The sequence below is a fragment of the Polyodon spathula genome, chromosome 8 (genome assembly GCF_017654505.1).
Source record: "Polyodon spathula isolate WHYD16114869_AA chromosome 8, ASM1765450v1, whole genome shotgun sequence".
In the NCBI taxonomy this organism is placed as follows: Eukaryota; Metazoa; Chordata; class Actinopteri; order Acipenseriformes; family Polyodontidae; genus Polyodon; species Polyodon spathula.
Genome location: NC_054541.1, coordinates 15,628,701 through 15,653,576, shown reverse-complemented (window position 1 = coordinate 15,653,576; position 24,876 = coordinate 15,628,701). Strand labels below are relative to the sequence as shown.

The following is a 24,876-nucleotide window of genomic DNA, read 5'->3' as shown; positions in this document are numbered from 1 at the left end:
TGTTAGTAGCTTATTGATCCCAAAATCTCATCAAGCAGCTTCTTGAAGGATCCCAGGGTGTCAGCTTCAACAACATTACTGGGGAGTTGATTCCAGACCCTCACAATTCTCTGTGTAAAAAAGTGTCTCCTATTTTCTGTTCTGAATGCCCCTTTTTCTAAACTCCATTTGTGACCCCTGGTCCTTGTTTCTTTTTTCAGGCTGAAAAAGTCCCTTGGGTCGACACTGTCAATACCTTTTAGAATTTTGAATGCTTGAATTAGGTCGCCACGTAGTCTTCTTTGTTCAAGACTGAACAGATTCAATTCTTTTAGCCTGTCTGCATATGACATGCCTTTTAAGCCCGGAATAATTCTGGTCGCTCTTCTTTGCACTCTTTCTAGAGCAGCAATATCTTTTTTATAGCGAGGTGACCAGAACTGCACATGCTGTGTGTTGTACAGTTTTGGATAATAACTAACCCTTTACACCAGAGCAGAGTTTCCAAGTGGAAAAAATAGTAAAACATCTATTAGTGTTTTAACCCCAGCAATAACCAGCTCAGTATGATTTTTAGAAAGAGTTCTTCTGACGTCAATGTTGTGTTTTTTTTTATTTTTATTTTTTATGTATAGTTTTGGAAGAAATGCTTGGTAAAGTAATTGTAGTTAACAAAAAGAATCCTTAGAATCTCCACGCTATACACATCCATTCACTATATAGGTCTCAAAAGAAAACTGTGTTTTTAGCAAACATATCTACTTTTTAAAGCGTGGTATCTGGTACTACGCTAGGTTAAAGAAAGAAAGCTTGCATTTCCTTAGTAGTTTCACCTGGAGATTGAAACTGTCCCCTTTTCTGTCAGTATCCAACCAGCTGCATCCCCTAGTGATTGACATGCTTTGCTGCCAATAAGATGCTGTAAGACGTGCCTCCAATTCTCTGTCCTAAGTTTCAGTTGTGTCCTCTGGACTTGGTTTCTGTGATGTAAAGTATTGTCAGGAGGCAAGACCGATAGCAGTGGCCAAGATATATTGACCTCAGTATAAGGTCAAACAATAAGAAAGTAGTGTTTGCACTGAAGAAGGCATGAGCCAAACTGGTTGTCTTCATGACTTCTAGTTGTACATTCAAATAATTTTTGAGTGTTATTTTGAAGTTTATGGATAAAATGTACTTTTAAGAAAATACTGAAACCTTGTTTTTTTATGATTAAAATCCATAACAGATTCATTGCTTTTTCTGAAATGAATGGGTGGAGAATGTGTTTTTTTTTCTTTCTTCATTTTAGTGTAAACATTTCTCGTTGACTGGAAAGGGGCATGAGTCAGGCTTTACTGCGTGAGTATCGACCCTTTGTTCTGCTTGTTTCAGAACTTTCCTCGCATGACTCTTTAACTTGGCATTTCATTAGAATTCATCTAGCTGAGGGTGTGTAACACAACACTGGAAGCTGAAGGCTAAGAAATATCTAAGAAACTAAAATCAGGCTCATAACAATTAGCTTGGCTCTTAGAAAGGCTAAATATTTTCAGACAGGTGTCTCCAAGTTCTTGGGCCTAACAAAATATTGGCAGTAAATTATTTCGTAAATCACCTGTTTTCCTGCAGAAAAAAAAGACGTATGCATTATGGTAAACCTCCATTTGATTTTGTTCATGGTCTTTTTTCGCAAAGCTATTAACCCTTTTATGCCTGGAATATTGAAAATGGCTGGAAAAAAAAAGTAGTTTTGGACACATAATACATATATTTTTCATTGACATGTTTTTCAGTTTTTTTTTAATCGTGCATTTGCTTCTGCCATATAAAGATCAAAAGTGTTTTAGTCCCCATATGAGGTTGCCATGCATAATAGTTAGATCACAATATACGGATGGCTTCTAGATATTATATCATCTCCAATTAAGTTGTCGCGTTAAAGAACGCAGAGATGTTGCAAGTACGCAAGAGGGAAAGCATCGATGTTTTGTTATGGGGTTTGCGTTCGTTCTGTGTGGTTCTTGGTTCCTTAGCTGCAATACAGAGTTTTCTCTAAACTTTCAACTTGCTTTGAGCTTGTCTGAAGAACCCTAAATGCCAGGACCTGGGATTCTCCAGACAAGCTGCTACTGTTGAAGCTTTGTGATTCTGGCTGTAAAGGACTGAGTAATCTGTAGTATAAAAGGTTATTTTCATAAGTGCTTCTTTCAGAACTAGGAATCAAGCTTAGCAAAAGGAATTGGGTTCTGCATTTAACCATTGACAGTTTTTGTCCATCGTAGTTTTGTATACCCATTGAGATTGATTATCGTGATATTTCATTTAGTGTCTTTCATTTATTTAGCCTTGATAAATTTACTGTACTGAAACCTTTTTACAGGTAATTGCGTTTCTGAAAGTCATATAGAGCTTAAAAGGAACAGTGTCGCTGCTAACCAGGTGTTTTGTGGGTGGTGGGGGTGGAGTTAAGTGCCAACGGATTGAACTGGCCATTGGAACACAACTTTAATTCAGAAACCCCTCTATTTTGGAAGACAACACTGATCTGGAATTATTTTGTAATAAGCCAACAAGTGAAATAATAAAAATAATAATAATACATGTAATGATTTAAGGTGATTATGGTGGGAAGATTAGTGAGATACTTGAAAATGTTGTTATCGGCGGATCTTGGTGTTACTCTGTAATTGTTTCAAGCAGTGTTTGTCCCCACACTCTTTAAGAAATTCATTGAAATGCTGAAACTGTCTAACTGGGGCTATGAAGTGAGAGTTTTCTTTTAAGAAGCTGTGCTGTGTTGAGGGAGTGTCGGTCTGGCCCAGCCCTGCTCAAAGAAATGTGTATTGCTCTGTGTTTCTGAGGGAAATTCTCACCCTGGAAGCTGGCTTTGATAAAGGAATTTCCTGAGTGGGCAGATGGTGCCTTCCTGAATGAACCGTTTCTGAAAGGGAAGCTGTTTTCACACACCACTGGGCAAACAATGTGAAAATATTTTTGTTCCCCACATACTCCCTCCCTTGGCGGTTTGTTTATTAAAAAGAAAAAGAAGAAAGTGAAAAAAGAGCATTATTCTCCACTCTGCTATTTCTGTGCTGTAGAGTGAACTGGAATTCACAGCTTCTGTGCTGCTGTTTCATGTAGATTGGAGAATGCACAAAGTGTTGTTGGTGAAATGGTTCATTGTTTTCCATATCGGAAATTGTAAAACCAATTGGGGACCCTTCTGTGCCGATCGTGTCCCTCTGCCTGTCATACAACATGGTGAACACGATAACTGCCTCGATTCAGGTGCCTCTGTGATTTTTATCTTAGCCTGATTTCTACACCCTTCGATACATTTGTCAACGTTCAGCCCGATTTCATTTATAAATCCTATCTTGTAATTAATTTTATTTTAAGTGGGGGGGCATTTACATTTATTTTACAAATAAACATTGATGTAATCCTACTGTGCATGTCACAAGATTAACTTCCTAACAATATCAAAACAATTGTAAGACTAGGGGGGTTAGGACTTGGTTACAGCCCTCATAGGAGTGTTATCAGTTTATCTAAATAGAGTCTGTATACCGCTTGAATCCTTAAATAAAATGTTAAGGCATTTCCTGTAGTTTAGTTCGGTCTGTGACTAATATGGGGGGAAAAAAAAAAACTTCAGGGAGTAGGTTATTGATGGATTTGTAGGCAGTTATTTTGTTGTGAGATTGATGGTCACTAAAATAACATTCTTGTTGTTGTTTGGAATCTCTTCCAATCCCATTGATTTAAAAGGGCCTCTTGAACATGTCTTCCCTCTACGTTCAGCTGGTACATCGGTGTAACCATTAACCTTTTTTCCACGCTACCTGCCTTTTTAATAAAGCTATAATTAGAATTATTAAACCATGACCGTTTCTTAATTGAATTATGTTTTCTAATGATGAAGAAATGAGCTCAAAGCTTTTTTTTCTAGCTATACCTTCCTTAAAGGAAATTGATTGCTTCAGTGTGTAAAGGATGCAGTCACTGCACTACACACTGTTTGCTTCACAAAGACATTCTGTCCTGACACACCTCTGTTAAGTCTTGCAAATAACAAGGCAGAATTAGCAAAGAAACAATTGAGAGGATTAATTACTGGTTACGTTAAGAGGCGCTATTTAAATTACTATCCGTTCATTAGAGCAGCAAGTCAGTCAACATGCCTTTATCAGTGTTTCATATTTAATCCTGGTTATTATTATAATGCCAGTAAAATGCTAAACTTAATTTGTGAAGTAGTGTACATAGGATTACTCACACACACACAGAAGCACACAGAAGCTTGCTTTTGGTTAATTTTGTTCTTTTATGAAGGCTAGGTATTTCATTCTCGATTACACTATACCTGGTCTCTGAGTCTCTCAGTACAATACCAAATGCCCCACACCCTCTGCCTCCTGGGAGAGATCTGTCCCTAGTCCTACTAAGTCAGAGGCATCAGTCTGCAGGATGAAATGTATGAATCAGGCTTAATTTACATATTCATTTATTTCCGTTTTAGGGCCAATTTAAAAACCTGTCCTGTCTCAAATGTGTACAGTATGCCTATTTATATTTTTGAAATTTTCCTTTTTCATTTGGGTGTTGGAGGGGGGGGGGCAGTTTACAGTGTGGGAGTTTGTTTCTCTCACTACAAAAGAAAACCCAAAAGAAGTAAAGGACATAAGTTATTCCCTTTTGTTTGTTAAACTACATTATTTTGTTCTGTTGAATGCAATGCTACTGCTGGTCATTGGAAGGAATCTACAAACAGGTTTGGAATTTTTTTAAAAAAAATAAGTTTTCTGTGTTCCCACAGATGTTTGAATGTTAATTAAAGTGATCATTAACAGCAGTGAGATTTCATTATTATTACTCGCATGTGATTTCTGTCATATGGTACAAGGCAATAAAGGCGTACACATTTTAACAAGCTTCAGCAAAGAAAAGAACCTACATAAAGTATTCAGACACTTCCTCATTGATTGAAAATAAAGTAAAAGTTCGGAAATATCTTGCAATGAACAGGTTCCTACGATGTTGTATATGGTGTACTCGCCTATTTCAAACTTTGCATATGATTCGTATCAAATTAACTTTATGCTGGGCTTGTTTGTATCTGAATATCTCATAGGGAGCTCAAAGCAACCCACAAACACATCTGTGTTTGTCACCTTTTTTTTGTGCAAACTCCTTGGCCGGACATGTATTTAAAAAAAGTAAACCCATGCTCTGTTCTTCACAGTGCTGCGAAAGAGCGAGCTGGAAATGCTCCAGCAATCCCCCGCTCCATGTACAAATGGAGCGCTCCGCTCCCCGCTCCATATACAATTGGCGCGCTCCACTCGCACTCTCGGCCCCCAACGCAGGGCCCGATTAACCAATATGCCAATAACACCATTCGCTATAATATGCGCAGGACCCCCAAAATATGGGTTAGGGTAGGATCCCCATATCCTTTAATCAGGCCGTGATTCTCATAACAGTGCTGGACATATTTGCTTTCTGAATTGTTGTAAGATAATTTTTGTGTTTTCCTGCTTATTAATGCCAGCAATGAGTTGTGATGTTTACAAACATTATGACAGGGTTGAAGCATTTTCAGGTGCATCATTTACTGTTACAGCAACAAGAGTATAATTCAAAAATAAATAAAAGAATTGTGCTAATATTTATTAATTTACTTATTTTAACTACCATCATTATATTTTCAAATGCCATATTTAATTGTTAATACGTTGATAAAAAAAAAAAAGGGGGGGGGTGGAATTGGTAATTTTTAAAAAACGGAATTTGGTATTCCCAAGAATGAGGGGAAAAATCAGTAGCCCTAAAGATGGTTACAATTGAAGGCAGTGCAGACGCCAGTGTTTTATACAGTAGTATAAAGCAGTTATGAGCAGGCCACCAGTTAAGCATGAAGTCTATATCTATGATAACAACTGACAGGGCACCGTTATGATAGGATCTCAGACAGGCTTCATAAAGGTAAATGTACACTTCATAAAAATGCTATATTTATTATATATAAAAATCAGAGGATGATTCCGAATCAGAGGCAGAGCCACAACAAATGTCTTGTTTTAAATCAAATTGTAAAATTGTTGAGATACTTGTGTTTGGAATATTGTTTCAAAATTGTATTATGCAACAGAAATATATTAAAAGGGTTAATGCATCGCCAATGGTTTCTCACTGATAATTTACACTTTCTCAGTCAAAATGTCATGTTTCTCCGTATCTAAAAAGCTTAGAGGGAACACTGCTGAGAACAGTGTACAGTCTGTGAAGAACGGGTTATTATTTATACTGTGTAGATCAATATAAAAGTAGAACAACATTTTTTAAATATGTAAAAACAATTTTTAAAACTGCCTGGGGGAAGCAAATAGATTAACACAGTATTGTAAGTAATGCTTCATTCAACGTAAGTGTTTCATCACTGTTGGGCAGCCTTTGTTTGCTTAAACTTGGTTTATACTCTAAGCGTAGATACAGCGTATTGATAGAGGCCAGTCCTCAGCTGTCATGCTTGTCTGATGTGCCTTCTGCTCATTCCCTCAAACGAATGCAGCTTGCTGTGCCAGGCTGATAAAACAACACCAACGGTCTGTTTGACCACGGGAAATTCCGTGCTAAGGACTACTTTGTAGAACTTCCTGTTGAGGGGTGCATTGTGGGAAGGTGGGCTACCATTCATATAAATCTGCTGGGCAGAGCGCATTACGGGAAGGGCTTTCTGTCTGTAAAAACCCTTTTAAACTGTCACTGGAGAAATACATAAGACATTAACAACAACAAAAAAACACATAATCCCCTGGGGCCGGTTTTTCAAAACTTTTAATCTGGGCAACAGTGATCCAGATTCTGTAATCCTATTTTTTGTGATCAAGATTACTTTTATCTGGATCACTTTTTGATCCGGTTTTTCACTGCTGGATTACATTTATCCAGATAACAAATAATCACGATTATGAAATCGAGTTTTTTGACGTGGACTAGTTCTTAATAATGTATAGTGGATTTTTTTGTTTTGTTTTTTTTTAGGCCGTTAGTTATGATATAACCTAATTTAACAAAATAAATAAGATTGAGGCAATAATGAATAATACACAACTTTGTGTTGTTTTATGTGTTTTTTTTTTTTTTTAAATCACACAAATCACTTTTAATGTTAGTGCACATTTGACGCATACAAACAATTGTTGTTTTATTTATGCCTACTTAACAGAAATTAAATAACTAACCCTAAATTGACTAAAATACAACTTTTGAACAAAAAAAAGCCAAATCCACCTCTGCAGTAAGATCACAATATTTTGGATATGTATTTTGGATCAAAGTAATCCTGATCTCGTCTTTTTTAAATTCTAAAAAACTCAATTGCAATATTTAATCGTGATTAAAAGTGCGATCGAATTACCAAAATGAAATCTGGATCACAGTAATCCCAATCGCATTTTGATGTTTTGAAAAACCCAACTGCACAATATAATCCAGATTATATTGAAAACCCAGTGTGTTGTATATATCTGTAGAACTGGAAGGAAAGAGTTAATTAAAAGATTCTAAGTACAAAAAAAACTGTGATTGCAATGTGTGTTGCTGCTGTGTGGGCAGTGAGGGCTGCTATCAGGGAGAGAATGTTTTACTGCCTGGGAAAGAGACAGTAAAAGCAACAGAACTGACCTCACCAGACCTGGTGCAAGTAAGATTTGTCTGGTCACAATGTTGCTGACACACAGAGATAAGCCAGCAGCTAAGATTTGTACACAAAGGGTTGTAGAGACTGTATAAACCAGGAACTCGTGGAAATGCACACCTGAGTCCTCTCCTTGATGACTGACCACCACGTGCCCGTGCTGCTTCCATTTCTGTTTAGAACTATAACTAGGTGCTTCATGATTGTGTCCAATGATAATGGTTAAGCAGTGCGTGTAACTTTTTATTATTGGGATCAATACAGGAAACATGTTAAATTCTGCTTTGTGTGAGCTCCTTCACACACAAACCCAGAAATAATGTTGTTTCCTTACCGAACCATCTGCCCGGTTGTGATGATACCTTATCAAACTGCAACAGGAAATTGAGCACTGGTTTCCTTTTTATCCAATTAGTCTACAGCGGGTCCCTATGACTGAATATTTTTCTGGAACATGCATTTTTATTGAAGACAGAAAGGACAGAGGTGTTTTTAGTTCAGAGAGTTGAACTTTGTTACAGTTCCCATCACTTGTATGCATCAGGGGTTCCCAAAAACTAAACAAAGAGAGCTCTGTTTGCTTGTATTAAACAGCTTCTTGAAGCCATCCGTGTGTTACAGCTGAATCACAACACCCTTTTAATACATTGTGAATCCACAATGATAGGTGAAACAGTGTTGAAGTTAACTGACCAATCCTTTTTAGTAATCGGTCTGATATTAGTTATTCTGAATGTGGGCTTCAGTTGACCCAATGTTCCAGGGTAATGCAGTCTTCTTGAGGGAGCTACTGTTCGTAAGTAACATGTCAACATGGATATTCCAAGCTTTTAAAGTTTTACGTGTATCTAGCAACCCGCGTGTGATGAAAGTTGCAAAGGACCTTGTAGTACGTTTGTCATACTGAACATTGTACACACATGTTAAGAGAAGTGCTTGTTCGATGACTCAGATTTTCTGTGCAAGACTGTTTTGACATGCTGTGACAGAAAGACAGTGATTCTTGGTGGTAAATCTCCCTCCCGACCTGCGAGGGCGCTAAGTAACGGGAACAGAATACCATGGACTACTTGGTCTGACACTTCTTTCAGAGGGTTAAAAGGCAGTCGGTCATTTAGAAAAGGAGCTGAGCTTCGGAACACTAACTCATTGACCTGGAAGGGAAATGATGTGGCAGCCGCGGATTGGAGGAGCGGCTGCAATCACTTGCCAAGGGGTCCTGAGTGACGGTATAAATAGGGGTCGAAGAGACGTAACCTGTTTTTTCGTTTGTTAATGTAAAGTGACCCTGAAGGACCTGTGTTTTTGTGAATCAGCTGTGAGTGTTTGTTTGTTCTATTTGTTGCTTGTTGTCACTAGACAGCTAACATGTTCCGGAGCTGTCACCAAAGGCCAGCACAAACCTGGAACAGCACTTCGCTTGTATCACAATAAACTATATTGTACCACAATCACTAATTCACACACTAAACAGACTTGTATATGTGTTTTGTGTTTAATGTGGGGATACAATAACAGGACTATTATTTCGGGACCAGCTTGGGGATTATAAACGTAAGTAATACACGCCACTGTATTACTTACCAGCATTATTATTTACTGCTTGTTTTGCCGTCAGGCACTGGACAAAAACAAATAAAAACAAACCTTTTGCACTTGGATTACAATTGTCTGTCTGTTCTTTGATCACCTGCACCTGCACACTATTAACCACTTTGCCACACATGCTTGTTTAATGTTTTTCCTAAAAAACAACACTAGTTCTCAAAAACTAGGTGAGCTATTTATTCATTCTGGTTCTGTTAATAAATGCTCAGTTTTTTTTTCTTGCTCAGTTTGATAAAACAATGCATTGACATTAGGTTCTAAGAAATTATTGATCACCTCATTAGAAAAAAAAATCATCTAGTTCATTTTTTGTAATGCTTTTATATTTAGATTATTTTGTTTAATATTACCGGGTTTAAAAAAGGGTAACAGAGGAATGCAGTGTCTGGTTGATTCTCCCGTACACTAACTTCCAGGTTCCTCCGAAGCAGCCCCACTCAGATGCTGGGTTTGTTTTTGACTCTTCTGAAGAGGAAGTCTGATCACACTCATCTCGAGAGTGCTGTTCCCCACAGGAAATTTCCTGTGTCGGACTTTCTGGGGAGACTTCTTGTCATTCAGGCCCCCTGTGGGGAAGATAACGCAAAGCACAGCGCTGTGGCGAGACCGCAGTCGTGCTGACTATCACTGTGGTGCTGTTTACAAGCTGCACGCCTGACTCATAACTGAGTCAACGCAGGAACACTGCTGTGCGAGGGAGCGCTTTGTTCAGCTGACAGATCATTCAGTGATGTCAGCACTCCTGTTTTTAAAGATTCTTTTCTGGCCCTCGATTTATCTGAGTGCAACAGGCAGAGTCAAAAATAGAGAGACTCCATCAGCCAAGCTGAAGAAGGAAGACGCAGACAGGCCATTTGATTTCTCTGGGAGGGAAAAAATAAATGCATATTTGGTTTCTCATTGGATAACGTTTTGTATTTTCAAAAAATTTAAAATGCACAAAAGCTTATAAAAGTTCAAATAAGTTCATTCATTTAACATTTTACACGCACCTTAATTTTTTTTGTTGTTGTTGGTTCTGTTTTTCTTTATACAAAAAATTGCTGCAAACTTCGTGCTGGGTGAAATGTACATGCATTCACTGGAGTTTTGGATGTTTGTTTTCCTCCACCCTTTATTCCAATCTGGCTGGAGTCACTACAGTTAAAGGAACTGCTTCACGCTCCCATTCAGAGCCAGGGGATTTCCGTCCAGAGTTTGTTGTTATTGCAAGACTGCAGTGGTTATAGTGCAGGGAAGGGAATAGAGAAGCTTCAAAATGAGAAGCGCCTTCTCCTTTCGATCAGCTTTTCTTCACAGGCGCGTCACGAAGGGACTCTTTTACCATAAGAGACTCAGCTGTACCTATTAACAGATAGTAATAAATGGTGTTCCTTTTTATACAGGCCTCATTAAACACATTTTATCCTTCCTCAGGTTTTCTGAGCCTCAAAGATATAAAATATACTGGCGAATTTATTAAATGTGTGATGAAAAAATGATGGGATAATAAAACAGGCAAATATACTATGTAAATTCAGAGAGTATACAGAACCGATGGAAGATGGAGAATGCATTGATTTGCAGTCGACTGAGTGACTGCTGTTTGCATTGTATTTCGTTAATGGGGTCCTAATCGATGGCTTTCTATTAGAAGGGTGGTTCAAAACGGGGAGATCTTTATCAGCATTGCTTGGGTTTTGCTTGTGATAGGACAACCTCTTCCTTGCAGTCCTGTGCAATCCAACCATTTCTTAAATATCGCTTTGCATCCAGACAGTAGCAATACAGAGTCTCAATCTGCCTACTGCATCTACCCTCTACTGATTAAACGAGGGTCTGAATTAGCAGGCGTGCTTTTAAAGGGATCGGTATGAGCTGGATTATGAACAGACAAGTCATAATGGAGGTGGTGCCACACTCTGCCCCAGTGGATTTAAGAAACACCACATTTGTTTTATCCTCCTACTAATGTATTTTACTTTACTCTAAATGTTAAAACATATCTTAGACCAAAGAGGGTTCGCAACTCAAATACAAAGAGTTCTCAGAAATGTCTTCAATCTAACTACAGCTGGTACACCAGAGTGTAACCATTAGCCTGTCCCCCTGCAACATAATTACAGGAGTAAGAAAGAACACTTATAGCAAATTGGGTGTTTCTTGCATCCAGTTGTTGTAAGGGAGCAGGTTATTGGTTACACTCTGGTGTGCCAGCTGAATGTGTGAGAGCTCTATAGAGTGCACAGGGATGATTTTGCAGCAGGATATTATGATTTGAAAAAGAAAACAATATACAAAGTTAAACAACACGAACGCATTCTCAACATTAATGGAGTACTGCAGTTAATCCACTAGCGAGGCCTGCCAAGTTGTTGAGAGCCATCCTCTTCAGTGAAATGACCACAGCAGTGTTCTGTTTCTATAGCAAGTACAACTTATGGAAACGAGAGTATGTTTAAACGTAGATGAAACCGTGTGTGGGTCCTGGTTGTCTGGGGGTCCTCTGCTTGTCCCTTCCTGGCTGGTGTGTTTGACTGTGGGCTCCATCTCCTCTGCAGGCTTGCAGCCACTGTACTGGAGTCGGGAGGATGTAGCGCAGTGGCTGCAATGGGCTGAGAAGGAATTTTCTCTGCACCCCATCGACAGCAACACCTTCGAAATGAACGGCAAGGCTCTCCTGCTTCTCACCAAAGAAGACTTCCGCTACCGGTGCCCTCATTCCGGTAAGCGCTGGCAGGACCACGGCACACAAGTGTGACATTTAAACTCTCAATTACAGTATGAAATCCATACGAACTGAATATGCTGCTTTGCAGTACGTGCAGTCACATACTGGTGGTAATTTTTTCATAGAAGCCACAGACATGCACACTGAACTGCATTGCAAGTTGATTACTGATGCATAGCATTTTCTGTTTCATTCTGCGCATCCTGGTGACTGTAAGTTTACCCCAGTGTCCTCAATACAGCTTTGAGACATGTCTTATTTAATACACCTGGTACACCCGAGAGTAACCATTAACATGTCCCCCCTGCAACACAATTACCCAAGTAAAAAAAAAAAGCAAACACTCAAAACAAATGTGTTTCTTACACCCGCGGGAGGCGGGATGTGGGGGGTGGGGGGGTGTACGACAGGTTAATGAAACTGATCTACAGAGGGAATCTAAACAACAAGAAGAATTCAGTAGTTAAGCTACCTGTGATATTTCAGCATTGCTTTTGATCAGTAAAACGACTACGTAAGAAGCAGTTGTCAGATAGAAACAGAGTGGCGCCTCCGGTACAGGGCGGGGTAGGGGTTAGGTCAGCTGGGGAGTCCTTGGCTCACCGCACACCAGCGACCCCAGTGGCTGAACGGTGCACCTGCAGGCCGGCCTGTACGCAATTCAGAACTGCATGGTCCTCCAGCACTGTAAGTTCTGGATATGGCTGCACGGCGGACTTGCAGAGTGAGAAAAAGCGCATGACTGACTGCAGTTGTTTCAGAGGACGCAAGTGCTCGTCTTCGTCTCTCCTGAGTTACTTCGAGGGTTGCAGCGGTGAGCCAGGTTGAATAATGATTGGTCATTCAAAGATTGGGAGAAAATTGGAAAATGAATAAAAATAATTGTTCAAAGAAAAAAATAAAAATATAGAAACAGAGCCAGGTTCACAATTTAGAAGTTGGACAACAATGGTAGTTGATAGTGATAGTTTATGGAAATTCTTACCAAGTCCTAAAAGATTAGTTCGGTTTTGTGTCTGGGATTCTATTAAAGACACGGCACCACCTTTAAAATACAAAGGGTTAAATCCAGCCCCAGAGTGGCCAGACCTTTTAGACTGAGGGCCAAAAATATCTTCTCATGTGGTAAAAAGGGAAGTTGGTCTGGATGTGTCCAGAATAATGGGATACATTACAGTTACAGTACATACAGTTTTTCCTTCACACAGCATGTGACAAAAGTGTTTTTCCAGAGGAATAAGTGTCTGTTCCTCAATGGTTGTGCGCCTCTGGGGTCTGGAAGCATCTGCCAACTGAGCACCTGCTACCAGCCCTGTGTCTCAGTCTGTCAGATCTGCTGTCTGGCCAATTGAGATTTGACTCACCAGGGAGATGCATCTTGTATATAGTGGTACTACTACAAATCAGTTATCACACTGTCTGATTGGTATTGTTAAATACCCAACTGCCATGAGACCAAAATAAAAGTGCACAATAATAAGATGTGGGCTGGGCTGCGAACAAAGAACCTCAAGGTTTTCCTGTACATATTTAATCAGAGATGGAAGTGAATTGCATAGCGGTTTCATCCATTCATGGTTTACTATGAGTTTTAAAAGGCACATCTGAGCTTGTTGCCTATACACTTGGCTAATCAAGCTTGTTGTAAAACCTGGAATGGGTGAAACTGCTGTGCAATAGGAGTCTCCTTCCCATCCCTGTTATTTAATCAGAATCAATATTGACCAATAACTACTGGGCACATGGAGTGTACAGGGAGTTGAAAGTCTTCAGAGTGGATTAAGTCTGAGATGAAGTCAAGGTTTTTGTACCAGTGAGGAGACGGGTATCGCCTGTGTTTATGGAAACTGCCCCATGTTGTGTGCAGGATCAGGAATGATAGAGAGATTTCATATAATACAGAGTAGATGCATGTTGTTTTATAGCTGTAGAGTGTGCTTCTTACTTGTCGTGTTGTGATCCAGGTGATGTCCTCTACGAGCTTCTCCAGCACATCCTGAAGCAGAGGAACACTCACACCCTGCTCCTGTCCAACTGTTTCCCAGGAAACTCCCTGCAGCCGCCACAAGAGGTAACTCTGCAGCACCACCAGCTGGAAGGTAAGAGCGACTAGCTCCCTCTACTGGTAGAGAGTCATATTGCTGTAATGGGTGGAACCTCACCATTGCCCTGGAGGAGAACCAGCGGAGTCAAGCTGTAATTCAAAACGTTATCTGGCACATAGAATATTCTTAGTCAGCCAATAACCAGATGCTGTTTTTGAGTAGGAAAATTAATTTTGGAATAACGTAACAGAGCAACTAGACCTAGCGTTGCTGATTTGCAGTACAGTAACAGTACACCCTGTAAGCGTTTGTTTATGGAACTTTCTTTTTTATTGGAAAGTGGAGTTCAGGCAGGAAGCGAGATCACTTGACTGGGTTATTGTCTCATAATGGGACAGGTTTGTTCTGCTCAGCCAAAGCAGGAAAATACTGTGACAGGTTAAAGCTCACAGGATGATATAATGTGGGATCTAGTGCGTTACTTATTGTTAGACTCCGGAGTGGAGTAATGTAATGTAGTGGTAGACTAGTAGTGGTCTGCTTGTAGTACTAATGGAGTACTACAAGCAGACCACTACTAGTCTAGCACATGCTTAAACCATCCAAACTCGTAGCTCTGGGGGCGTTTGTTTATTGGGCTGTTCCTCAACTGTGGAATTGAATTTGTAATGTTTAATTAACCAGCAGTTTTTGCACAGTGCTTACACAATCTTCCTGTGGAAATATTTCCTAGTCTGACTTTGACAATTACAAATGTTGAAAAGGTAAATGCAAAGGGGTGGTGAAAGAGTTTGTTTTATCTCCATCCGTACAGCTCATGAAAACATTTTTACATTTGTCTAGAGAAGTGCTTATCCAGCTGAGATGAAACTTGGTTAGGACATTCCTTCACAAGTTATTCAGAGAGTCTCAATACAGGAGTGCATGGAGGAGACTGTGTGAAACGTGCATTTTTACATGGCATGTGGTGGATGTAAGTGATTTTAGTTTCTCGTGCTGCTGTTGTATTTTAGGGAGTACCTCTCTAATACTGTAGTTACACAGTGTGTCTTAGCTCAGTTGTTCTCAAATGGGGGGATGGGGGGGACACTCCCCTAACAGGGGCCATAGTATGTATCCTGGGGAGGCAGGAGAAGATTCAGAAAAAAAAAAAGATCTTGAACATCTTAACCTGTATATGAACTTAAAGCACATCTTACTGCTGATGCCTCTTGGCATGTCAGCGTTTCTAGATGGCGCTGTGCATCTGACTGGTGCCTTTTATCTAAGCTTGCGTGTGTTGCACACATGCATTAACAAAATGCCCTAAAAACTTAACATAAAGTAAATCATTTGAGTTAAGGGCTGCAGTGCAATAAAAGCTCAATAATTAACAGGAAGTGAAAAGGTTACTGTACCAAGTTGTTTACCGTCAGGTGTTTAAGGATGATTTTATCGCGCAGCAGATTCCCTAATTAGATGATGAGCTGATATGGTCTCTTCAGCCAAAGAAGCAGGCACTGTCATTTGAGATGTTGCTTCAATAAAAAACAGTACTGTAGTGTAAGTTTTATACTAAAGCAGGGTCAGCGGTTGAGGGGAAAATTAAGCTTATTTCTTAAACTGACCAGAAAGGTGAAAACAGACTGCATATAAATACTTGGGAGTGTAATTAGGAAAGGTACCGCTGAAAAAGAAAATGCTTTGGTGTATTTAATATAGAAAATAGCAGAAGGAATGACTGCAATTTTTAAACTTATTTTTACTGAAAAATAAATGGTAACATATAATCGTAACGTCTGTGTTAAGTCTTAAATCACAACTTTACTTATGCTGAGCATGGGAGCTGCAGCATGCTGTTTCCCATATTACAACTGGACACAATTAAAGGCACGGTCACCGATTCCACACACAAATTTCAGACAGTCTTGCACTGCAGGGGTCTCGATGTTCAAAAGTAAATTTTTTATCTTGCTTTGCTGTGAGCAGTGCTGAAATAAAGCTCCACCATTTCACTAATGGAGTACTACAAGCAGACCACTACTAGTCTAGCACATGCTTAAACCATCCAAACTTGTGCCAGAATGCACCATTTTAATCCCTGTTTTTAAATGGGGGGGGGGGGGTGATCCCCCCCCACACACACTGCCCATCGGCCCTACACACCACGATAAGATCGGTGCCCACTACTACCTAAGTGCCACATACCTTAAAACGAATGGGAAACCTGCACTGTAATTTCCTATCGTGTTCTGCAGTACATACAAAGGTATAATTAGGGCTTTTGATTTTAGGTTTTAACCGATAAACCCAGATAAAACACACCTGATCCTATAAACACCGGAAAAACACTGGAAGCACTCAATTCCCATTGATTTCACCCCTTTCCCCGTGCAGTTAGTTATGCAATGTCCCACCTTCCTGACTTGTATCGATTACTGATTCATTCTGAATACTTAAAACCCACCCCAGCAAATTCCTGCATTTCTATTGGAGACTGCACAGGCAGGGATTTAAAGCTATATCACAGTTCGGTAGGGAGGATTTACACGCTTGTGGAATTTAAAACAAAAATGCTTAGACACACCAAACCCCCAGAAGAATATGCCTGTGAACATAAGGATTTAGTTGAGGAAGACAGCAAATGAAAAGAAGGCACGAGTGTGCAAATACTGTCTGGTTTCTATACATATTGTGCCGAGAATTTCGGGAAGTTAAAAAAAACAGATCTTATACAGTATATGAAAAATGATTTCAGGGTATCTACGCAAAACAGCAAAAAATTAACACTGAAAAATTAAATAAACACTGCAAAACTGAAACCCTAGGTATGTTCTAGGAAACTAGTTCCTCCATGCAAGGAGTCGCTGGTCCTGCTCCACAAGGAAGCATGCCTGCTCTCAAAATAACCACGTGAGTTGAAGCTCGTTACGAGACATTTTGTAAACCTTGTCTTATCTGCTGCGAGGTTTATAGAGTTTGATGTACTTGTCACGGTTTTTGTTTTGCAAAATCTTTTTTTTTTTCATTTTTCTTTTTTCTTCTCTCCTTGTTTGTATTATTATTTTTTTTTAGTTCTCTCTTGTCAGTGAAGTACTGCAGATCAGTGCACTTGTTTATTCTGGCCTGGAAGGAGCTGTAGCCTAAACTGACTAGTTAATCATTTATCTAGCAGTAAGAGGAGGACTGTCATATTTCCAACAGGGTCTTTTCATGACGCGAGTCCCTTAGTTGCTGCCAGTGCTGTGGCCAAAAAATAAAGTTGGCGAGGTAGATGTTGACAGGGTTCTAGTTAACAGAATCATTCTGTTGATCTGCAGGGTTTTTCCATCAGCTGTCCAGGCCTCAAATGTGAAGTTTATAGCCAACAGGTTTTCCTACTCCAAGGTTAAAGAAATGTGTTTGCAAAGCAGCTGGAAAATGTCTACTAACCCCAACACTGAATCTGTGCCAGTTGTCGCCTCCTTTTAACCTTTTCTGAGCCATAAATGGAATGTTATGCTTAAAAATTCTTATACTTGTAGTTCACGATTTAATGCAAGTAGAGATGCAATGCCGCAGTAGTAGATTGTAGATCAAATTTCCATTCTTCATTATTTAAAAAGAACAAAGTTAAAAGATCAGGACCTGGGGTTATTACAATTGTACTTGTGCAGTTTGGAATTCATTGCAGCGGAACCTTGGCACGCCTGCGTTATTGTAATTGCAATTATACCATATAATTGATGCATTTTATAGTTCAATTCCGATCATTATTCTTGTATTTTTAACCACTTTTGTTGACCCTCCATTTGTTTGAAAATGTTTCTGTATTTGCATCTGTGATTACTGCTGGATTATTTAGAGTAAACATGGTAATGTGGGTAGTGGTTTATGTAACTTTATTTTAGTGTAATTGCAATTATAAGTGTAATTACTGCAGCATAATTGTAATTGTACAAAATAGCGTTGTAATCGTAATTGAACAAAACAACATTGTAATTGTAGTTGTCCCCTGGACTGCTCAGATCATGCATACAGACCTCAGTCCTTATTGTAACTATTTATTTGTATCTGCTCCTTCTAGAAACAGTCCGAAGAACCACCAGAGCAGCAGAGAGCCAGATCCATCACAACCCTCCCACCATCGAGCTTCGGCATCGCCCCCGCTCCCCCCGACTGAACAACCAGGGCCCCTCTCCGGACCCCGAACTGCACAGGCAGCACCTCTCCCTCAACGGTGCCCCCCGCAGGCTCTCCCCGGAGGAGAGACTGCACCCCCGCGGCCACACCCATCACCCCCCCCCAGCCTCTGAGGAGCCCTACCACCTCTCGGTCTCCCCGCCAATCGAGAACAATAACCACCGCTGCCCCACCCCCTCCGAGGGCAGCCCCCGCGTGATCCAGCTCTTACACCCGCTCCTCCTCAACGCCCCCCCGCGGGAGGGCCGGCCCAGGAACCTGTCCCAGCGAGAGGAGCTGCTGTACAGGAACCATGGCATGCTGCCCGTCTCCCCTCCAGAGGAGCAGGGGGTACCCATCGGCAGGATAGCAGGTAGGTGAACACTTCCCATCCGCCCAGGCTCCTGGATCCGGGTTCAAAATGTCAATTGGTCGTTAAGAGCTCTGGTAGGTTTCTGTCTACAAAGCATGCCGGTCATTATGGGAAGCAGCTCGTTGACTAATGACAGGAAAGAAGCAGTTCAGTCTCCAGGTGAGCTGTTGGGGGTCATTTTAACTGAAAGTAAGGCCTTTAAACAGAGCTCAGGGGAACCCGGGCACTGTACTCTGATACAGCTTTGGTCAAGAGTTTTACATCACCTAGAATTTTAGGATTGAGACATAATTTAATATTTAACATCATGTAGTTAAAGAAACTAGAAAATGATATCGGTGGAAGCCATAATAGTAGCACAGTATTTCATGTTAGATTTCAAAAATATCACATAGAATTCAATATGTTAACATAACATTGTTCAGCAGGTTTCATTTGACTTTATGAAGTAAAATGAGTTAATTCTATCGGGTGATGCAAAACTTTTGGCCAAAACTGTATTTCCCAAACATGTTTGTTTTTTGTTCCTTCTTTTGTTTTCTTGTTCCTGGTCTAGTATATTGTGTTCTTCTTCTTGTTCCTTGTGGTTTTGTTTTTCTAATAACGGTTCCCCTTCTTCTGGCTCTTCCTGTTTTGATGAGGTTGTACCCTGTCTGATGATACTGCACTTAGAGTACTGTGGTCTGTTATGGCGTCCAGTAAGAGCAACCTCTCTAGTCCCAGAGCTAAAAGTAATTCTGACCGTTGAGGCAACTGAATCTATGTACCCAAAATAATGAAAAGTTTGAGAAGATTTGATTGAAGTACTGGAAAAATCCCGCCACAGCGCCCCCTATCGGCCAGGCACCTTGCGAGGTCATGAGGACACCTGCTGGGCTGGCCTTTGTCCTCCAGAGGTAGATCGCTGACATCCGCTCTCGAGTTTCTGGGTTAAAAGAGGAAGCTGGTTCGGTCGTGGGATCGCAGGACGTCAACTGTCAGTTCTCGTGAGTTGTGGGGAATGGCTGCAGTGAGGGAATGTAGTTGGACATTCTAAAATTAGGGAGAAAAATAAATTGGAACCCCTTTTTAAAAAAAACAAAAAAACACGGAAGCTACTTTTTAGAATTCATCTTGATCCTTTTTGGTGGTGGTCGTGATAGTTCCCTATTTTCACACAATCCTACATTGAAACGGTACAGTGAACCTAAATAAAGTATTTGTGAATCTTTTCTGCACTGTTTCATGAATATAAAACTTTCTCAACGTGGGTGTCGTCTGCACAGCAATGAAACCTCTGCAGAAGCAGTTCCTGTTGGAAAGCTGCCTATTAAGAGGCACAAAACGTTCTTGTTCTTCAACCTCATGTCTCTTGTGTGAGATCACCTAGTAAGCTGACACAGTGACATTGACAAAGAAACTAATTGCAGCTTCAACTGCACTTGAAGTTCCTGACTTGGCAGCTCTTACACATTACCAGGAAGGCAGAAGCAGAAGATCATCCCCCCCTTTGCAAATAGGCAGCGATTGGTCGAGACCCGCAGACTTGCTGGAAATGACGCCAGGGATCGGCTTGGCGCAAATCCAGTCTGGCTGGTGGAATGTAAAACAAAACCACAGGCAGGTTCAAAGCCAGACAAAAACTGCTGTAGAGAATATTGAATACTTTGCTGTGCAGTGACTCGGAAGAGTAACCCAGCACCCCAGGTGGTGTGCAGTGCTTAGGGATGGGACTCATGGTGCCCCTTCTACCTCTTGTCACACTACTTGTTGACCGAATGCCTTGGTTTTCCCTTGAAGAAAGGTAACCATTGCTTCTTGAAATGCATTCAAATGATTTTAATAAGCAAGACATCCCATATCTGCGGTGGCACAATATTCAATGTCCTCCCATAATCTGGTTATGTGAAAATGTATTTTTTCTAGATATACGCTTGTGCAATAGTGATGAAAACCTTCTTTTGCACAAATTATTGCATTATAATATTGGCATGGAGCCTGTCTGTATTTCACAGTCGTATTGTAACATACATCTAGCGCTACCCAGTAACTTGGTTCAAACATACTTCAGCACAAGATATGGTGAGCCTCAGAATCTGGGGTTAAATGTAGGCATTCACTTGCAGATAAAATGGGTATTAGGATGGAACCACGGGGAGCACAATTCACGCGCAGATGTACAGAGATTCCAATTGAACGGGGTTGGCTGTTCACTGTGGAGAGAGTGAGAGGAGTGAGAAGTTTACTAATAATAACAATTGCTACTGGTGCTAAACCATCCCAGCACGGTACTTGTTTGGGTCAGTGTTTTGTTTGTCTATTTATTTTGGCCAACATGCTGTTTTGTGTTTTTTGTTTTTTGTTTGAAACCTTTTATTTTATAATAAACCAGCGCAATTCACTCAGCAGTCCTATCTGTGTCCTGTCTACTTCCTGGCCTCATCTTTGTCACACCTGCTGATTTACATTATTTATTTTTTTGGAACCCTGGTTCAAGCATAATTGAGTTCATGATTCCCTTACCAAGTCACTTGCAGGAGGGACTTTAACAATGGGCAGCGTGCTGCTGTACAGTATGTCCTTATAGCAATGCACAACAAGCACAGTTCTACACAGAAAACTGTGACTGTTACGTTCTTTTGAGGAGATGGTCTTGCTGTACATTAAATTTGCATGTCTGTGACTTGGCCATGCTTAAAAGCCCACTCCTCCTTACGACCGTACTGCCTGCAGCCCTGGTTGTCCCTCCTTTTAAGAGAGGAAGTATAGAAGTATCTAAAAGGTGCTGTTATCAATGACGATGTTTTCTTTTCTCAGACTGTCGGTTGCTGTGGGATTACGTGTATCAGCTCCTCTCTGACAGCCGGTACGACAACTACATCCGCTGGGAGGACACGGAGACCAAGGTGTTCCGGATAGTGGACCCCAACGGGCTGGCTCGGCTCTGGGGAAACCACAAGGTAACAAGTTTGTTTCGAGAGGAGTACAATTATTTAAATCGTATAAAAAGTACTTCTTACAACAAAATATTATTTCTCGCAATGTACGATTTCACAAGGTGTGTCAAAATGAAAATGGTTCAAGATCTGACCTTGATTCCTGTGCTTCACAAGGTCCATCTCAGTCCACTGTCCTCAGCAGGAATGTGAGCATAGCTGCAACCCAGCACTGTGCAATGTACTCACTGCTCAATGTGTGCGTTCCACTGGAATCCAGTGCTGTGCATTGTACTCACTGCTCAATGTGTGCATTCCACTGGAATCCAGTGCTGTGCATTGTACTCGCTGCTCAATGTGTGCATTCCTGATCCATTTATTTCTACGTTGTTTCTTTAAAACTACAGAACAGAACGAACATGACCTATGAGAAGATGTCTCGCGCGCTGCGGCACTACTACAAGCTGAACATCATCAGGAAGGAGCCAGGACAGAGACTGCTGTTCAGGTAATGAGAGAGGATTCAGGACAGAGACTGCTGTTCAGGTAATGAGAGAGGATTCAGGACAGACACTGCTGTTCAGGTAATGAGAGAGGATTCAGGACAGACACTGCTGTTCAGGTAATGAGAGAGGATTCAGGACAGACACTGCTGTTCAGGTAATGAGAGAGGATTCAGGACAGACACTGCTGTTCAGGTAATGAGAGAGGATTGAGGACAGACACTGCTGTTCAGGTAATGAGAGAGGATTCAGGACAGACACTGCTGTTCAGGTAATGAGAGAGGATTCAGGACAGACACTGCTGTTCAGGTAATGAGAGAGGATTGAGGACAGACACTGCTGTTCAGGTAATGAGAGAGGATTCAGGACAGACACTGCTGTTCAGGTAATGAGAGAGGATTCAGGGCAGACACTGCTGTTCAGGTAATGAGAGAGGATTCAGGGCAGACACTGCTGTTCAGGTAATGAGAGAGGATTCAGCCTAGTGAGCTCAGGCAGACACCTGCAGGGCTGGCCTTTGACCTCCAGAGGCCGGTAGCTCACTGACATTTTACTCTCAAGTTCCTGGATGTAAGAGGAAGCTGACTCTGTCGTGGGATCGGAGGACACCCATTGAACCTAAAATTCTGTGTAGCAAATTGCTGTGGTGAGGGGAACAAATTTATTGGATTGGACATTCTAAATTGGGAAGAAAACCCAGAGTAAAATAATTGACCGTTCCAAAAAAAAAATAAAAAAAGATTCACTTTGTCAGTCATTTGTTTGTCATTGCACTTTTTTTTTTTTTTTTTTTTTTACTATATATATATATATATGGAACAGGAAATGTTACACAAAGTGATTCTAAACAACGAGAAGAATACATTAGTTAGGAGAACTGATATTTCAGAGCTGTGCCAAGTTGCTCATTAAGGCCCTTTTGTGCCAGTCCTGCCTTGCTCATGTTAGCAAGTATAAAGTAAAAGTTTCCAAATGACCTAACATTTTGAGCAGTGCTTCATTTGTACAGAGAGAGGTGCCAAGCAATGACAATCATACCATTCTTAAGAACCGCACATTCAAAATCCAGAGCAAGTTTCTTTGAAAGAGTACTATACTGGTTTTTCAAGTTTATAAAGCTGTGTCCCACATCATATACCAAGTAGCAGCATGCATAGAAAAATAAATTAAAAAAACAACCGCAAGACAAAAAAAAGAAAGTAAAGCATGCCAGTAATTTTGACTGTTTAATTTTTAGCTTCTGGATATATTCTTCAGCTACCAGACACGTACACCTATGCCTAGGCTTGTCTTGCATGACTGAAAATTCTCAGACAGCTTGCATTTGAGAGCAAAACATAGTATAAGACTTTTAACTTTCACCGACACAAATGAAGCACTGGGTTTAAGATGCTGACTTCATATTCGGCACGCTGTTCTGTGATTTGAGGGCAAACCAAGCAAACCTTTTAGAGTCAGTAATTTAACAAGTTGCCACTGACTGTGTCAGAGCCTCAGTCGAGCCACGTTGCGTGACACGGTGCAGTGCTTCAGCACGGTTCGGTATACATTTCTAACACGTTCCTCTTTCTTTTGATTGATCAGGTTTATGAAGACCCCTGATGAGATCATGAGCGGCCGGACTGACCGGCTGGAGCACCTGGAGTCTGATCTGGATGACCAGCTGTACGTAGAGGAGGGCTGCTGAGGAGCACGAGACCGACAGCAGTCTACAGAAAGCACAAACAGGTGCGGCATGCGTCTTCAAGCCATGCAGAACCTAATCAAACACCGAAGAGACTGAGGATCTACCGACTGCCTTGGGGAATATCCGGATTTTATACAGGAGAGTGACAACTTTCAATTTCCGGATACAATCTGGCTAAACTTTTGGGATGCTCCTCTTTTTTTATGTTTTTGTCAACGTCGTTTTTTTAAGGAATTTCATGATTTTCTGTTTTTATTTCATTTTTAAAATTACAGGAATTGTGATTGATTTGAGGAGTTATAGTCAGTTTAAAAAAAAAAAAACACACTTTTGGAGAACTGGGAATTCTTGAAGATCCCAACATCCACTGGGATTTGGAGGTGCTTACTGGTACACATCTGCTACAGTCTCAACTACTGTTTCTGTGTCCAACTGTGGGCAAGTCTCCTTGTGCCTTGCTCCAGCCTTATCTGGTCAGCTGGGCATTGGGCCCTTAACCACCTCAAATTTCTATTTGTTTTTTTTGTTAAATAAAAAATCAGAACAGGATAGCTTGCAGTCATGGTGCAACTGGAAGGGAATATAAAAAATATATATACAGTGCCTATAGAAAGTCTACACCCCCTTGAACTTTTTTTAACATTTTTTGTTGTGTCAGTGCCTCAGAGTTTCATGCATTTAAATTAGGATTTGTTTTCCACTTATCTACACACCGTACTCCACACTGTTAAGGGGGAAAAAAGGTTTTATTGAGAAAAAAATTATATATGAAAAATACAAAACTGAATGATCATAATTGGATAAGTCTCCACCAAAAAGTTCCATTTTAGTTCAGTCAGGCCACAAAACTTTTTGCCACATGGCTACAGAATGTTTTTGCATACTTCAAACAGGATTCAAGGTGGGCTTTCTTGAGTAATGGCTTCCTTCTTGACACCCTACCACACAGGCCAGATTTGTGGAGTTCTTGGGATATTGTTGCCACATGCACACTTTGACCAGTCTTGGCCATAAAAGCCTGTAGCTCTTGCAAAGTTGCCAATGGCCTCTTGGTAGCCTCTCTGATCAGTCTCCTTCTTGCTCGGTCATCCAGTTTGAAAGCGCCTTGGAGTCTTTGCTTTGAAATGCATTACCCAGCAGAGGGAACCTACAGGAACTGCTGAATTTATCCTGCAATCATGTGAATCACTACAGTTTAACACAGGTGGAGGCCACTAACTTGGTGTGTGATT

General features: G+C 40.7%; 1 protein-coding gene across 5 annotated transcripts in view; it reads left to right on the top strand.

Annotated features, from left to right (window-relative positions):
• Window positions 1–24,300, top strand: part of LOC121319509 (transcription factor ETV6-like) — a 34,710-nt gene extending 10,410 nt beyond the window's left edge. For 3 of the 5 annotated variants that reach the window (XM_041257003.1, XM_041257002.1, XM_041257006.1), the window contains 6 exons: window positions 11,812–11,976; window positions 13,946–14,080; window positions 18,072–18,539; window positions 21,336–21,478; window positions 21,862–21,962; window positions 23,542–24,300. In XM_041257003.1, coding sequence (XP_041112937.1) covers window positions 11,812–11,976; window positions 13,946–14,080; window positions 18,072–18,539; window positions 21,336–21,478; window positions 21,862–21,962; window positions 23,542–23,644 — 1,115 coding nt within the window. In that variant the 3' untranslated portion in view covers window positions 23,645–24,300. Of the gene's footprint in view, window positions 1–1,270; window positions 1,321–11,811; window positions 11,977–13,945; window positions 14,081–18,071; window positions 18,540–21,335; window positions 21,479–21,861; window positions 21,963–23,541 lie in introns of all 5 variants that reach the window. The other 2 variants (XM_041257005.1, XM_041257004.1) reach the window with 2 other exon arrangements.
• Window positions 24,301–24,876: the final 576 nt, after the last annotated feature.